General features: G+C 45.4%; 4 protein-coding genes across 4 annotated transcripts; 2 read left to right on the top strand and 2 right to left on the bottom strand.

Annotated features, from left to right (window-relative positions):
• Positions 1-1,179: 1,179 nt before the first annotated feature.
• JR316_0005611 (uncharacterized protein) lies at positions 1,180-3,892 on the bottom strand (the record flags this gene model as incomplete). Its single annotated transcript, XM_047891368.1, has 2 exons — positions 1,180-3,756; positions 3,827-3,892. The coding sequence occupies 2 exons, from the start codon at positions 3,890-3,892 to the stop codon at positions 1,180-1,182; spliced, it is 2,643 nt and encodes an 880-aa protein (XP_047748717.1).
• Positions 3,893-5,242: 1,350 nt separating this feature from the next.
• On the bottom strand, positions 5,243-8,813 carry JR316_0005610 (uncharacterized protein; the record flags this gene model as incomplete). The annotated part of the gene is made up of 7 exons (XM_047891367.1): positions 5,243-7,120; positions 7,191-7,335; positions 7,401-7,458; positions 7,515-7,598; positions 8,078-8,180; positions 8,235-8,631; positions 8,701-8,813. 7 exons carry the CDS (start codon positions 8,811-8,813, stop codon positions 5,243-5,245), a joined length of 2,778 nt encoding a protein of 925 aa, XP_047748716.1.
• A 727-nt stretch (positions 8,814-9,540) lies between these two features.
• On the top strand, positions 9,541-10,385 carry JR316_0005609 (uncharacterized protein; the record flags this gene model as incomplete). Its single annotated transcript, XM_047891366.1, has 4 exons — positions 9,541-9,650; positions 9,714-10,113; positions 10,163-10,282; positions 10,344-10,385. The coding sequence occupies 4 exons, from the start codon at positions 9,541-9,543 to the stop codon at positions 10,383-10,385; spliced, it is 672 nt and encodes a 223-aa protein (XP_047748715.1).
• A 732-nt stretch (positions 10,386-11,117) lies between these two features.
• JR316_0005608 (uncharacterized protein) lies at positions 11,118-13,001 on the top strand (the record flags this gene model as incomplete). The annotated part of the gene is made up of 1 exon (XM_047891365.1): positions 11,118-13,001. The coding sequence occupies one exon, from the start codon at positions 11,118-11,120 to the stop codon at positions 12,999-13,001; it is 1,884 nt and encodes a 627-aa protein (XP_047748714.1).
• Positions 13,002-14,035: the final 1,034 nt, after the last annotated feature.

Raw genomic sequence — 14,035 nt, 5'->3', positions numbered from 1 at the left:
TACCGTACAAAGATGGATGAATTTCTTTTCCTTAAACTGTGAATAAATGTGTATGAATATTTCTTATGCCACATATGGGATCAAACTGTAAGAAAATATGCAAGAAATGCTTGACCAACATGTAAGATTAACTTTTATCTATTTGTCTATGTCGAGTGGCAGAATCGCTGCAAAATAATTTTTCATTTGGGCAAAAAGTTTATCATACATGGATATTTACAGGTAAAATAAATAAAAAAGTTGAAGAAATTCCTACAGATTAACTAGAAATCAACATGGAGGAAAATCTTACAGATTTTCCTCCAGTTGACATACGAGTACATACTCGTATTCAGTGCCCGCTGAGCGGCCGCTCAGTACCCACTGTCACACTAAAAGTTAATCTTACATGTTGGTCAAGCATTTCTTGCATATTTTCTTACAGTTTGATCCCGTATGTGGCATAAGAAATATTCATACACATTTATTCACAGTTTAAGGAAAAGAAATTCATCCATCTTTGTACGGTATTCAATATTCACGACTAACATTGGGTTTCTACATAAAAGTGCGTCTTATATTCGGAAATCCCCGACGTGTGACTGGTCAACTGTAACGTGACTTGATTTCTTTACATAATCAGTCATCAGATAACGGTCACCTTAGATGACCAAGTCACAAAACCGTTGCCAGTCATCACGTGATTACAAAGTCATTGACTAGTCACCTCAGAGTCAATGACTAGTCATCACCCCATCACGAGTCATTGACCCATCAAACGTTGACCGGTCATTGACTCACCAACGCTGGCACTGCCACTGGCTCTGCTGAGGGCTGTTTGGTAATCTCGTAAAAAAACAACAACCGTGAGAACTGCTACTGAGTACCCCTCTTCTTCTTCAACTTCGACGTCAACTTCATGCCAGTCAAGTTATCGCAGTGTAATCCTTGCTTTTTAAAGTTGGGAATACAGGACAGCTGACAGGTGCAACTACACAAAGAACCTTCCATCAGTGAATCGAGTAGAGGCAGCCTGACTCACATATACGTGCAGAGGTATCGTCAAGAGGCTTTACCTGAAAAATCAATTGAATTAGGCGGCGAACAAAAATAAAGAAAAAATACCAAATAGCGAAACATCTGTACTCTATAAAGGCGAGTTTCATGCGATCTATCATTGTTACAAAGACATACGCACTCTCAGAAACGATGTATGTACCCATAAATGTCCACACTGGTGGTCTGAGTGGTATATAAAAGGGCCAATGTAAAGAGGACTGCAAATGCCACGCCCAAGGTGATGTACCATTGCATCGCGTAACGCGTATGTTGAATGTTCTTCAAGGCAGTCGTGGCTTCCGTTGACCTCACACTGCCTAGCAGAGTATCAGCCTTATCGTATGCGTTTGCCGCTTCTTGTATTCGAAAGAGCGATGTCAACACGTCTCCTTGCCCCTTCAACGATAATCCAACCATCAACTTGTTATCCATGTGTGCAAACATCTTCTCCGCGCGGCGGAACAGCGACAAGGCGTCACGCAACCTCCTACGCTTCATGTTCAATAAAGCTAGGTGGTAAACGCAATATCCCATTTGCGCGTCATTTCTAAGAGGCCTGAATTCATCAAATGCGTCATTTAATCCTCTCTCAGCATCATCGAATTCGCCCTTCAGATACTGTGCGATGGACTTCTGATACAGCGTTATCGCAGCCTCTCGACGAGGTCCATGTTCAGTGTAATAATCTCTTGCCTCGGATAAGAGGCTGATCGAGAGCGTTTGGTCGTGGTTTCTATGTATTCTTCCCACACCGAGCTTGTAGTCGGCCTGGCATGCCTGGTCGCTCTCCGGAAAAATACGTTTGCTCTTGTTCAATGCTTCCAATGCTTCAGCAATATTATTTGCATCGAAGTGTACAATTGCAATCCCTCGTTGGGCGGCTGCCCTTCTGCGTGCCTCGTCTCCTGAGCGACTGTATACATTGTAAAAGAGCTCCAATGCCTTCTCGTGATCACCCTGGATGCGATAGATCTGAGCCAACTCGAATTCAGCTTCCGCGGTCCGGCTCCGATGCTCCACAGGATTGCAATGTTGTAACAATTGGTTGAAAGTCTTCTTTGACTCCCCGTAGCGGGACAATCGAGATTGTAATTTGCCTAAATGCAGCAGTGCAAGTGGATATTGTTCCATAGCAAACAATTGCTCTGAACCAATATTGCGGGAGCATTGCCCTGCGACTCTATTCCGATGTGCGTTTAAGTTTTCCATTGGCGATAACAACACTGACGTCCCTGAAGGCAGTCGTTTCTTTAGCAGATCGACGGTTTTCTCGGCTATATCTGTGCTGGGAGTGTTCCATATAAGATAGTTGCAGTAGTCCATTGCGACGGTTATTGCTGCTACGAAATCCTGATACTCATTGGCCTCGTCCCTCAAGACTCCAGTTAGAATACTTTTTGCGTTGATTTCCTCTTTGGATAGGCGCCGAGCACAAGCCAGAAAATCTTTGGCTCCAGGATCTTTTCCGGCTTCGTGAATCAGTCTGAAGTAGAAATTCTGGATATTCCGTTCATGTTCTGAATCGAGGTGGTAGTTCTCTAACATATGCTTGCGAATGGTGGAATGCATCTGGAGAACTCGATCTTCGGGGTCGCGTGTAAGTCCGTCTTCTTCGTATATCAGGTATGTTTGCTGGAGAATCTCTTGCACTTCATCTACCCTCGGTATTCCAGGAACAATTTGTTGAAGGTTTGCGACCTTTATGCCACCAGGAAGGCCCGCAATTATCCTCAGGAGTACGACTGCGTCCGGATGATGCTTCAGCAATGGGCCTTCGAGCGACATTTCAATTGAGGGTCCGAGGTGCTTTACGGGGTCACCTGGAATCATTTTTCGGTCTGGGGCTACGCATTGAAGGCCTTTCCTCCATCTTTCCAAAATTCTGTATGTCGTGAACGATCCGTGTGCCGTCGACGCCATGAGGACAATAGCAAGAGGTAGACAGTTAACTGCCAGAAGGAGCTCGTCTAGGTATTTATCGATAGATTCTTGAGGACAAATGCTCATAAATAAATCTCTTGATGCGTCCAAAGAGAGTGGGCTCAAAGTGTCTAAGGAATGCCACGACACTCCCAGGTGGACAGCGGGCGGATATATGAAGCGAGTTGTGATAACCATGAGGACCTGGGTGTGCTGCGCTAAGGCTTTCAAGATACTCCCCACTCCTTCTCCTGCTTCAATGGCTCCCCACATGGTCTCAAAATTGTCGAAGATAATGATGCGAGGGACATTGTTTGTCTCGAGAAAATATCTTACGTCGTAGAGGAGATTGTTAGATGCTGTAAGCTCCAGCCCGAGGCTCCTGGAGATATATTCGAGCAACTTTTGCCCCTTGAAACAATTGTCAATAAAAGAAGCTTCTCGACAGCTAACCCAGTGCCTTGCATTCCCGAAATACTTGACGATGCGAGGATCCCGAATAACTTTGTTTGCAACTGTCGTCTTGCCTATACCGTGGCCTCCTTTGATGGCTACGTGTCGTTTATTTTCTGATTTTGAAACGAATTGCGCTAGAATTTTGTTTAACACCAGGTCTTCGAGGTATTCGTCACGGCCGTAGACATCGACGAGGGGCTCAGGAAATATGGGACCCAGCCTAGAGAAATCCTTCTTGGCCGATGAAGCAGTAGTATCTTCCAAAGCTTCCGCTTGTGCCCGAAAGATACGAGGAAACACATTAATGCTGAATGCGCTCGATATGTACGGCGAGTGCTCAACCTGAGAATGTGTCCAGTTGAAACAGAAACACTTCAGCAAACATACACATCACAACGGTACTTGGGCGAACCGTTTGAGCCACAAATGTACCACCTTGTACAACCACATTCTTAGCTTCATTCCACATATGTGCCATCGTCAAAGTGAGGCCAGAAACTGGGGGAAAGTTGCACACAAAGAAGTTGAAACACTACCCTGTATGATCTAACAGGATTAAGACTGATAACCTCATGGCTCGTAGAATCATATGGAGCTTCAAGTATTCTTCCATGTCAAGAAGACCCAGTGCAACTTGAATCGATCAATACGTTTTTTTTTGCTTTCTACGCCATCATACAGGATTCCTCCGAGAGCCTGACGACCTTCAGTCTCTCAGCTATTAATGTCGTGCTAAATTTTGGCTACACCGCCGCAAGGAGAAATAGATGGCGAAGAGATTTAATCATTTTACCATTGTATTTATCGCGCGTTCACTTTCTTGGCTCGCCGTGAAGACTGATGAAGTTACTGCGCCATATGTCGGAGCCAAATCGGAGCATAAACTGAGGTTCAATGTTACTTGTACTTGCAGGTCGTGGCGGCATTGCCTTTCTCTGAGGCCGAACAGGGGCTTATCTTCATGCATTTGCCACACCCCAACTTGACATTTCGAGAACTGAATCATCAAGGAAACATATTTATATCAAGATGTCCTTATCTATGTACTGTTCGCAACGGTCAAACATACATTGACGTTTGAAATCCATCCCTGGCCGCACTATTGGGCTCGGTCAACGTCTTGCAAGATCTAATATGTCGTCGCCCAACTTTGGTATTCCCCGTAAGTGAGCCAAATTCCAGTTCACTGCTGTTACTACCTTGCAGACGAGAAATCAGAGCTAGTTTATTTTTACAGAGCACAATTTGGCATCTCTATCACTCAAGGGATCTAATGCTGGATGCTTCTTTTTGGGACGTCCTTCTGAATATCTATTCTGTGAGATTCTACTGATAAGTCCATACTGAGGGGTTCAGCGAATATGCTGCACTGCATGCGATTGGGGAGGTTCTAAAGCAACGTCTTACCGAATGCTGATACTTGAACAGTTTGCTTCTTTGTTGGAGTATATCCTCCGCTCAATGATGTTCCATTTGAGAACCGTCGATGAGCAACTTGCCCTGCTTTTCATGATCTCGGCCATGTCGTGCATCTCATCAGATAATAATACTGAGTTGGTGTCCCTTTAGATGTACTAGAGGTGAGTTATTATCAACAATTCCCTAAAAATGCAGTACAGAATACATAAGCTGAGATATCTCGCATCATGGGGCTGCCAGGCTCATATGCGAATCTGAGCCGGTGGATAGTCATTCACCGTATCTACCTCGAGTCGATTAAGCAAGCCAGGAGCGAAACGCAGGCGGTACTACACTGGATATTAGCTACTCAAATGGCCGAAGATGTAGCACAATACCAGGGAAGCAATGTACGTTGGCGAGAAATTTACTACTCTACAGTGACTGTCGTTGTGCGTGTATTGCCTTCATTGACTTCGAGTTTTTTCTGATTTGCCACCACCTCCGGTAGGTCAAGCTTGTAAAGCACATCGCCCTTGCGAATGAGACACCACATATATGACAGACACGCGAGCAGGAGAGTCATTGTGGCACCTGGAAGGACGAGCTGAATTAACCAAAAGTGGGTGTTCATAGCCTCTGTAGTCACCGAAAGATTTTGAGTAAGGTTCCCGGACAGGGGTGCGGCGGAAATGAGAGCACTCAACGTCATGTTGAGAGTTTTATGCCATCTTTCAGAGTTTAGAGCGCAGTTGTTAGTGTCCGAAAGTCCATCGTACGCGACGAGCATCCCTTCCACACAGGAAAAGGGAATCAAATCTGAGAATACAGCGTTGACCAGCCACCAAGACGAGATAATGCGATCGACAGACCAAGCGACACAAGTGAAGGGGTCGGAACTGATGCAAGGAAGGGTGAAAGGATCATTAGTGTCGGAGAAAATTACAGGCAGGCTGGGGTTGATGGCCTGGGTGTTGACTTCTGAGATTTCAGGAAGGTCGTCCATAAATACAGTCTGATTGCAGACCGTGAAAAAAATTCCTCCATCTTCTGACGCTGTTGCATTTGGGATCACTTTGCTCGTATTTCCCGCCCATACATATTGACGATTGATGGTAGAGTTGGATATCAGTATGGAGTTTGGGTTTGGGAATAAAACGGGAGATGCGGCTAGAGGAAAGTAGGAATATGTAACCACCCATGAATCCTTGCCGCTAATGTTATATGCTTTCGATCCAGAAGGAAGAGCAGCGTGATCGTCAGAGAAATAGTCCGAGTCGAAAGGAATGTTCGACACGTTCCACCCTTGTCTGCCACATGATAGGCCGCCCGTAATGTGAGATCCACTGGCCTGGGGATTGATGGCCAGAATAGTTCTATTGTCTTGTACGGCTAGACTCCCGTCAAATGCCGTCGGTGACCTATGTGCAGAATTTGGCAATATCAACCAGTTGTCTAGAACACCTCCGACAACACGTTCGTCAATGCTGGGATATCGCCTGTCCGCTCGCGGGAGGGTGATGATGCTACGATAGCTGAAGGGAACTTTGACAGTGGTCGTACTTTGCAAATCTGGGATCGAGAATCCGACGATAAATGAGATAAAGATTCCCACAGCAACTTGGGACAGCGCGAGGACACCCAACCAACCAGTACCATGATGGATTTTGGGACTGATATAGTCGCCACGGCGCCAAAGTCGAGACACAATGGAATATAATGATTCGACGATAGATAGTTGCAGAGCAGCATCTTTCATCTTCCCTTTTGACGCGTTGACGCCTCTTTCCACCGCCAGTATCGTGACATCGGTCCGTTTTTTCAAGACGAGACGGGCATTACAAGAAATGAGCTCTGATAGCCCTAAACTTGCGATGAAGACCCCGGCTTGGAACCAATATTGCATTAGGGTTTGAAGGCGTGGAATGATATTCCCTTTGGGGTCAAAATTGTCATGGCAGGTGGCACCGTCGGGACACGTATAGATGTGCGGGAGGAAAAAATGACGAACGACCAACGTTCCCGCCACCATTAGGCCACTTCCAATGATAACAAAAAAGGCGCAAATAATAGGAGAGGTGGTATCCCGTAGAGAATGCATTACTGTATGATCAATCAACTTGCTGCTTTGGGGGGGAGTGATTGGATTTGGCGAAGTTGAGTGATTAGTTTTTGGTGGGGAGGTTGTATTATCGAACGTCGAGATTGGAAGTTTGCCTGAGGACGAGGCCGTTGGGATTTCGTAGCCGCTAGATGGGCGTTTCTCGCTATGGCCTTGGGTTACCATCTTGATACTTTTGGGAGCCATCTAAAATTCAAAGCATAACATGGCGCAATCAATAAGAGTAGCACATTGCAAGGCTATGTATACTGAGTACCTGTACCGTAGTGGAAGCCAATGCTTGATGTACTTGTGGCTCTTGCGGCTCCATGGTGAGCTTGGTCGGGTCTTTGTTCAAGGACGAACCCTTCAATGACATCGAGCGTTGCGCAGCGTGAATATGGATGTTGATTCGTTGAAAGCTTTAGGTCATTAGGGAGGACAAAATGAATAACGGCCAATCCATTGTGCGGCAGTGCGTGCCTACGGCTGATGCAACCTTCCGTAATGACACGCGCAGACTTGATGCAGCTGAGCTGTTGTTACTGGAATACACTATTCGGATCCCTTGTCCTGGTGCTGTTGGTTAGCCACGACTCACAATAGAAATTAGAAGATCCAGTCTGAAGGTCCATAACACACGAGGCTGTGGAGCATAATATCCAGGCGAGAGCATCTATTTCTGCTATTATTTTGCGTCAGCAGCGCGTCGGGCCAGGTAACGCACCAAGTGTGTCAAGACGCCTCGAGGTTCGAGGGAGGGTCGGTTGATGTTGATGCAATCCATCGGCCTAACATCGGCCTTAATAAAAAAATCACGCCAATGGCGGACGGATCAGAAAAGCAATCAATCGGTATTTTCGGCAGAGATGTCACGTCGGAAAAAGTTAAAACTTGGGTAAAACTAATCAAGAGCCTAAAGGGATGTATCATGTATTCAAGCCAAGGACATTCCTCAATCTCCTTTACTGTAAAAACAAGCGGACAACACCCAAAACAACACCTATTCGAAGCTTCCAGTGTCGGTCGGAAACCACTTGTGGCATCCGCCAAAAGTTTGGAATTCATTGTTTGCGACATGGCAGCCAGTCCGGCTGTTCAAACTTTGGAATAATTAGCTGTGAGGTGACCGGTGAGCACTTAGTGCTAAACACATTATCTCACCTGAAGGGGGAGTCTGGCTTAGAAGGACATTTCTAATCACACCGTTCCATTGAGAACGGAGTGCATTCCCGTCCAACATGGTTCTCCCAAGAATAATAGATTTCTAAAGCATAAAAAATATATAAAACTGGCTTTTGATTCAATAAGAGTTGCTTACATTCGGAGCATTAAAAATTTGGGAGCTAAACGGAGTAGACCACTGCCTTTCGCCATTGATACTGATGGAAATACTGCTATCGTTTTTGACAAGGGCAAAATCAAATTCAGTATTCAATGCTGGCGCTGATGCAGTAGTGTTAAAAGCGCCGCCTCGAGTCTGTGGCCCGCTCATCCACGCAAGATTGAATCGCATGTCGTTTGGTGGAAGAGCAATCCTAAACAGGGCAGACGTCGCCTGTGGGGATTCGATTGATATAGCCGCGCGCCAAAACCTTTGATCAGACACGCTGAGCCGTGCAGTCAAATTGAAAGGTTTGTTCAAATCGAATGCACGCCACAAGGTATCATTTAGAAAGCTGACGGGCCTCGTTGGGTCGGAGTTCCCTTGCCCGTTACTGCGCAAAGGTATGTATATTGGTCAGCACTTGTACCAGCAGTCTAATGTGATTGGATGGACCACTAACGCCAAAGTCAAGCGGTCAGGAAAATACCATGGTCCAGTAGACTGCGCCATAACGTTGAGCACGCCAAGTAAAAGGTGAACAGAAACCACAATAGCGGTGGCGTACAGCGACATAGTAGATTTTTGGTAAAAGAAACAGGTGTCTCTTGCGTTCCATTGAAATTAAAAATGTTTTCTATTTATGTGCATCCAAACGTATGAGGCCGCTGCTTCGCATTTTATTCAACAATCACAGCTGCTAATCTATATGTGAAAGTGCGACTATCCTATTCATGCTTTCCGTTGTTGATTTTTTGTATTACAAACCGAATAAGTTATTACGAGGTAATTGAGATTCGCAATCTAATCCGAAGAATCATCAATCAACTACCGGCAATCTTTAAATTAGTTGTGGCATATTACCTGGATGATTGAGGTTCTCTTTTTTGGAGATTTTCAAGAAACGGCCTTTTGTTACCTATGTGTTTCTCAAGCAATTCAACCTGTCATCCACGTCAAATGACGTATAAAAGTTTTAAAACTCGTCTTGTGTTAGGAGAAAATGGAAGTCTGCGAAGCTTGATGACTCCCGTTTAATTGATTGTATTTCATAAATGTCCTTTTGATTGTCATAGTTCACAACGAGCTTACTAGGCTCTATTCGTCTACCGAGCTGTATGCTTCTATTGCAGGAATGGTTGGGCTTGCAGAGTACACACCGCGATATGTCTTTGATAAGAGTTTCGTTCCGAAGCTACTAGTTTGTAGTAGGATGTGGCGTTAGTATGGATTGGCAATGTCGCTCCGAATTTTTGTTGTATAAGTACAAAGGCTTGCAGTCGACCTCAACCAATTAATTCCAATGATAGCCATTGTATCCGCAGTTTTTCTTGCATCTGTGCTCATACATGGAACCATAGCACAGAGCTATCCTCCTCCCATTTGGTACTTTCCATTTCGAGTGACGCTAGCGTAAGTTGTTGCAGAGCCATTTTACTCCAATTTTTTGAGTCGTTCATAACGCAATTTTTACAGCAATGGTCAAGGAAATGCGGATCCGTCACGGACAACAAGTTTTGCCGATAACGTTTTCGTTGATATTGATTTGACTCAGCCATTCAGCCTCATGAGCTGGATCTCTGTCTCAGACATTGGCAGTACATTCTGGCGTGCTGCCCTATCTATTGAATCACCAGATGCAACCTCTGCCCTGTTCAGAATCGCGCTTCCACCAAATCAAATGAATTTCAACGTTGCCTGGATGCAAAGCGCACAGAATCGTGGTGGAGCAATTAATACAACGGTGGTTGCTCCTGGGCCAAACGTTCAATTCCATCTGGCCATGGTTAAAGACGGAAATGCTATTGCCTTTTACATGAACGGGGCCCGAACGTCTTCTATTTCACTTTCAAGTCAAATTTTTAACCCGGCGAATGTGAGTTACATTGTCTTTGTATAACATCTATCGAGTCTGTTCCACTCAGTTTGTTGCATCCCAGAAACAAGTAGTGCTAGGAAGAACCAGGCTCGATGGCAACACTGACAGGTCCCAATGGAACGGGATACTCCGAGACGTGTATCTATTTGACTTTGCTTTGGATGATGTGAGTACACTCATGGTTAATCAAACCATTGATATGCTGACAACAATAAATTCTGCCCTAGGCGGAAGTTGAGGAGGAGTATCAGGCAACGCTATTGGAATAGTAGTATCATTCTTATAAGCAATATTCCAATCTAGGGACATCAGTTCTCATATTTAAAAACGTACTTGGAAGACTTTTGGGTGTTCTAAGAGATGCCGCGTTGCCGTGTGTCGGACTTCGGTTTCATCGCATAAGACCATGAGACCACGTGCATGATTTTCTGGTTTCTGTCACCTGTGATCCGTTCACTCACGATGACTCCACTGAATGCGTCCAAGCGTCAAATGCAGTTTACTCTCTGCAAATGGTTGTAGTCCGTGATCAAAACAGACGACAATAGCATCAAGTAAGTACTAAATTTGACTGTGGTAATAGGATTTGGAAGAACTTAGTCGCGTATCTGCCCAGGAGAGAGATCTACTGCATTCTTAGGATTATTATTAGACGCACGAATCGGTGTGGCCACAACATGAGGCTCCCATGAGCTAGGCTGCATTATGCAATGCGACTTCTGGAAGCAATGGCATCTAAATAGTAAATCTGCACAGGTAAAGGATGTCGTTTGCCGTAAGCGTGACATGTCCAAATGAAACCGACTATTTCTGCACACAGCCGTTGCAGAAATGCAATACATATGAAGGAACCGAACACCAGCAGCATTCTCCCTTCACATCATCTGCGGGCGACCAGTCTGCTCTATACGACTTTTGGTGCGCCAAATTACCAATTCACAGACAGTCTATGATTTTGACAGTGATCTGCACAATATAGTTCTCTTAACGGCCATTACACCATGGCCTCCTCCAAGGAACGTAACCTATCTGAGAAGCATCCCGATATTCTGCATGAGCTCCCCTACAGTCCTTCCTCGAATCAGCTGCCATCTCCGCCTCCTGATGACAGAGAGGATCAACAAGCCAGTCGGGACACCGAAAAGGTGTCAAATTCTCTTCCATCTTCAGTTGTTTCTGCGAAACATCACGTTCAAGAAGAGAACGCTGCATCAAGAACTCCCAAACACGACGACATATCTCTTTTCAGGTGTAGCTTGTGGGTAGTTGTAGGGGTCAGCCTCACTCTCTCAGGGATATTTGTTGTTCGGCATGTTCTTCTTCCCCGCGTTTACAGGTGCCCTGACGGTGCCAAATGCCACGACAACCTCGACCCAAGGGGCCACATAATTCCCCGCATTCAAACCCTCATGCAATACTGGCTAAAGGCTGGTACATTCATTGCGAGCCTAGGCTTATCCGAACTCATTGCTTGCAATGCTCGACTTGTTCTTCGAAGGAGAGACGATGCTACTATATTGGCCGTTGAGAGGGGCATCAGCGCTGCTGAAGGGTCGTTGGCAGGTGCGGCTTTGCAAATAACGGCAGCCCAATCGCTGTATCGAAGTGCATCTCGACTTTGGCAGGGCGGTGGAAAGACGAGACCTGGTGTTCAACATGGAGTGGGGTGGCTTGGCTTCCTTGCGCTGTCCCAGATCGCCATAGGCCTTTTTATTTCTTTTATAGTTGGATTCTCCATCCCCGATCTTCACAGTACAACCACCGTTCGCGTATCATTTACCTATCCCGATAGCTTTACTCTTCCTCGTGCAGATACCCGCTTTTTCAGTACTGACGAACGCATTGTGGCAGGTGTCTTGGACAGCTGGTTAGTTGTCCCAAATTCACCTCATATACCGTCAGCCGCATTTGATGGAAGTCTAGTGGTTCAAGATAATAGAACTACTTTGGCTGTCGACTCACGACCTAGTGGATTCCATATCTCTGGAGAAATCTCCTGCGGTCTAGTGCAGGGATGGAATGTCTCTATCATACCCCCAAATTCCCAATACATCGTCAATAGCCTTGCACCCCTTCCTTCCGGAGTGAAAGCGTATAACTTCAGTACAACGGACGTGTGGACAGTAGGGTACTCAAACGTCCGACTTGCAGGAGGATTCGTCACGTTTCCCCAGATGTCTAACTCAGTTACAAGTCGCCAATACTTATGGACCGGAAATAATATCGATGCGATTCCTAATGCCACTGTCTCTTCCGACGGCAAAATCTTTTACACCATATGCAACCATACCATTCATTTAAATCCCTCGCCATCTGCGTCCCAGGTGCCCAGTTCTCAGCTAATCAACCCCAGCACACCTATCATTTTCACTAATCCAAATGATCCCTTCCTTGATCCATGTCCCAGCTCTGATCCCTATTCCTGCGTCGCCTGGTCTGTCGATGATGTGATTGCCGCATGGTGGTCAACAAGCAGTTCCGCCAATGATTTGGTTCCATTTTCGTGTCCAGGCGGGGTGCTCGCAGGATTTCAGCTAGGTCCCGACACGGCAGACTGTGCGCTGAACAGTGAAAGGTGGACAAAAACTCTCAATACCGCTCTCAGCGCCGTCATTTTTTCTGCACCTTTGTCTGGGAATACTACGCAAGACCTTTTGGTCCCAACAGAGGCAATTAACCGAGATCGATGGTTGATTCAACTCATTATTCCTGGCTCTCTATCGATACTCTACCTTGTATGTATAGGCGGCCTTTTCTACCTGTCGAGAATGGCGAAACCTCCTACTACTGCGTTGAAGCCACTCGACCTAGTTGACATTCTTTGTACTAAGCAATATGAGCGCCATCCAGATGACATACACATCTCAACAGTCCACATTCTTTAGTAGTAAATTTTGCCTTCATTATCGTGTACTACGTGCGTCGTATCAAACCTTCTTTTTCAGGCGACATTGATTACATTAACACCGACTATGTCTACTTTCTGTAGCTAGCATTGTTTATTTCTCTCGCAATTCCCGTTCCCAGGGGGATTCTTGTTGCCTCTACGTGGTGTGACGTTTCTGTACAAGCTTTGATTTCCGACTGGTCTGCTAGTAGGCCCCATTGCCTGTTGCTGACGAGGAATCTGACATACATATTATTCAGCCTGAATTGAAACAACCCTCTACAGGGAAGAAAAAACATACCAGTTCGTCCCAACTATCCGATAAATCAAACTTATTCAAACTGTCCCGCATTGCGTGGTGGCTCTGAGTTGCAATTGCGAATGAGGAAAAGACGTTAAAACGCTATTAAAGGCTGACATACGATAATGCTAGCTCCCAGGTCACTGTAATGTGAATACGCGAGTATAAGCGCTGGGTACAGTGCCACTACACTGAGCGAAATGAATGACTTCAACATCATATTGAACACGCAAAGGGACCACGGCTGAGACTTGGGAGCGGGTTAATTTATATTTCGAACCAGACGTCTCATTAAAACTCACATGATAGTAAGTCTCCAGCTATATTATACCTGCTTTGAATCGTTTCATTCGATCTTCTAGCTTGACGCTCATACCCTAAAGTGTAATGGTCCCTCAAGTCAAGTATATCCCCTCGGTAGAGAGATCAAACGAACATTTTTTATGCCTAGTCCTACCTGAGCGCCCGTTTGGAAGATAGTGTATAAATCTTCATTACATGTGAGCCATCATGTCAGCGGTTCGTAGTTTGACAAGTGATATGGAAATGGAATAAGGGTTATTTTACTAAACATCAAATAACAAAAGCTCTCATCGGATGAACGTCGTGGATTAGAACCAAACTCATTCAAGCATTTAGGATTCACTTATATTTGTGCCGTGTTTTACACACTGTAAGTTTGTTCGGAGAATGATGTTGGAGTGAGAATAGATGGAAATTGAACGTTTGAT

This window comes from Psilocybe cubensis, chromosome 5, assembly GCF_017499595.1.
Source record: "Psilocybe cubensis strain MGC-MH-2018 chromosome 5, whole genome shotgun sequence".
Lineage (NCBI taxonomy): Eukaryota > Fungi > Basidiomycota > Agaricomycetes > Agaricales > Agrocybaceae > Psilocybe > Psilocybe cubensis.
The sequence above is the reverse complement of the archived record's forward strand: the minus strand, read 5'-3'. Positions and strand labels throughout refer to the sequence as shown.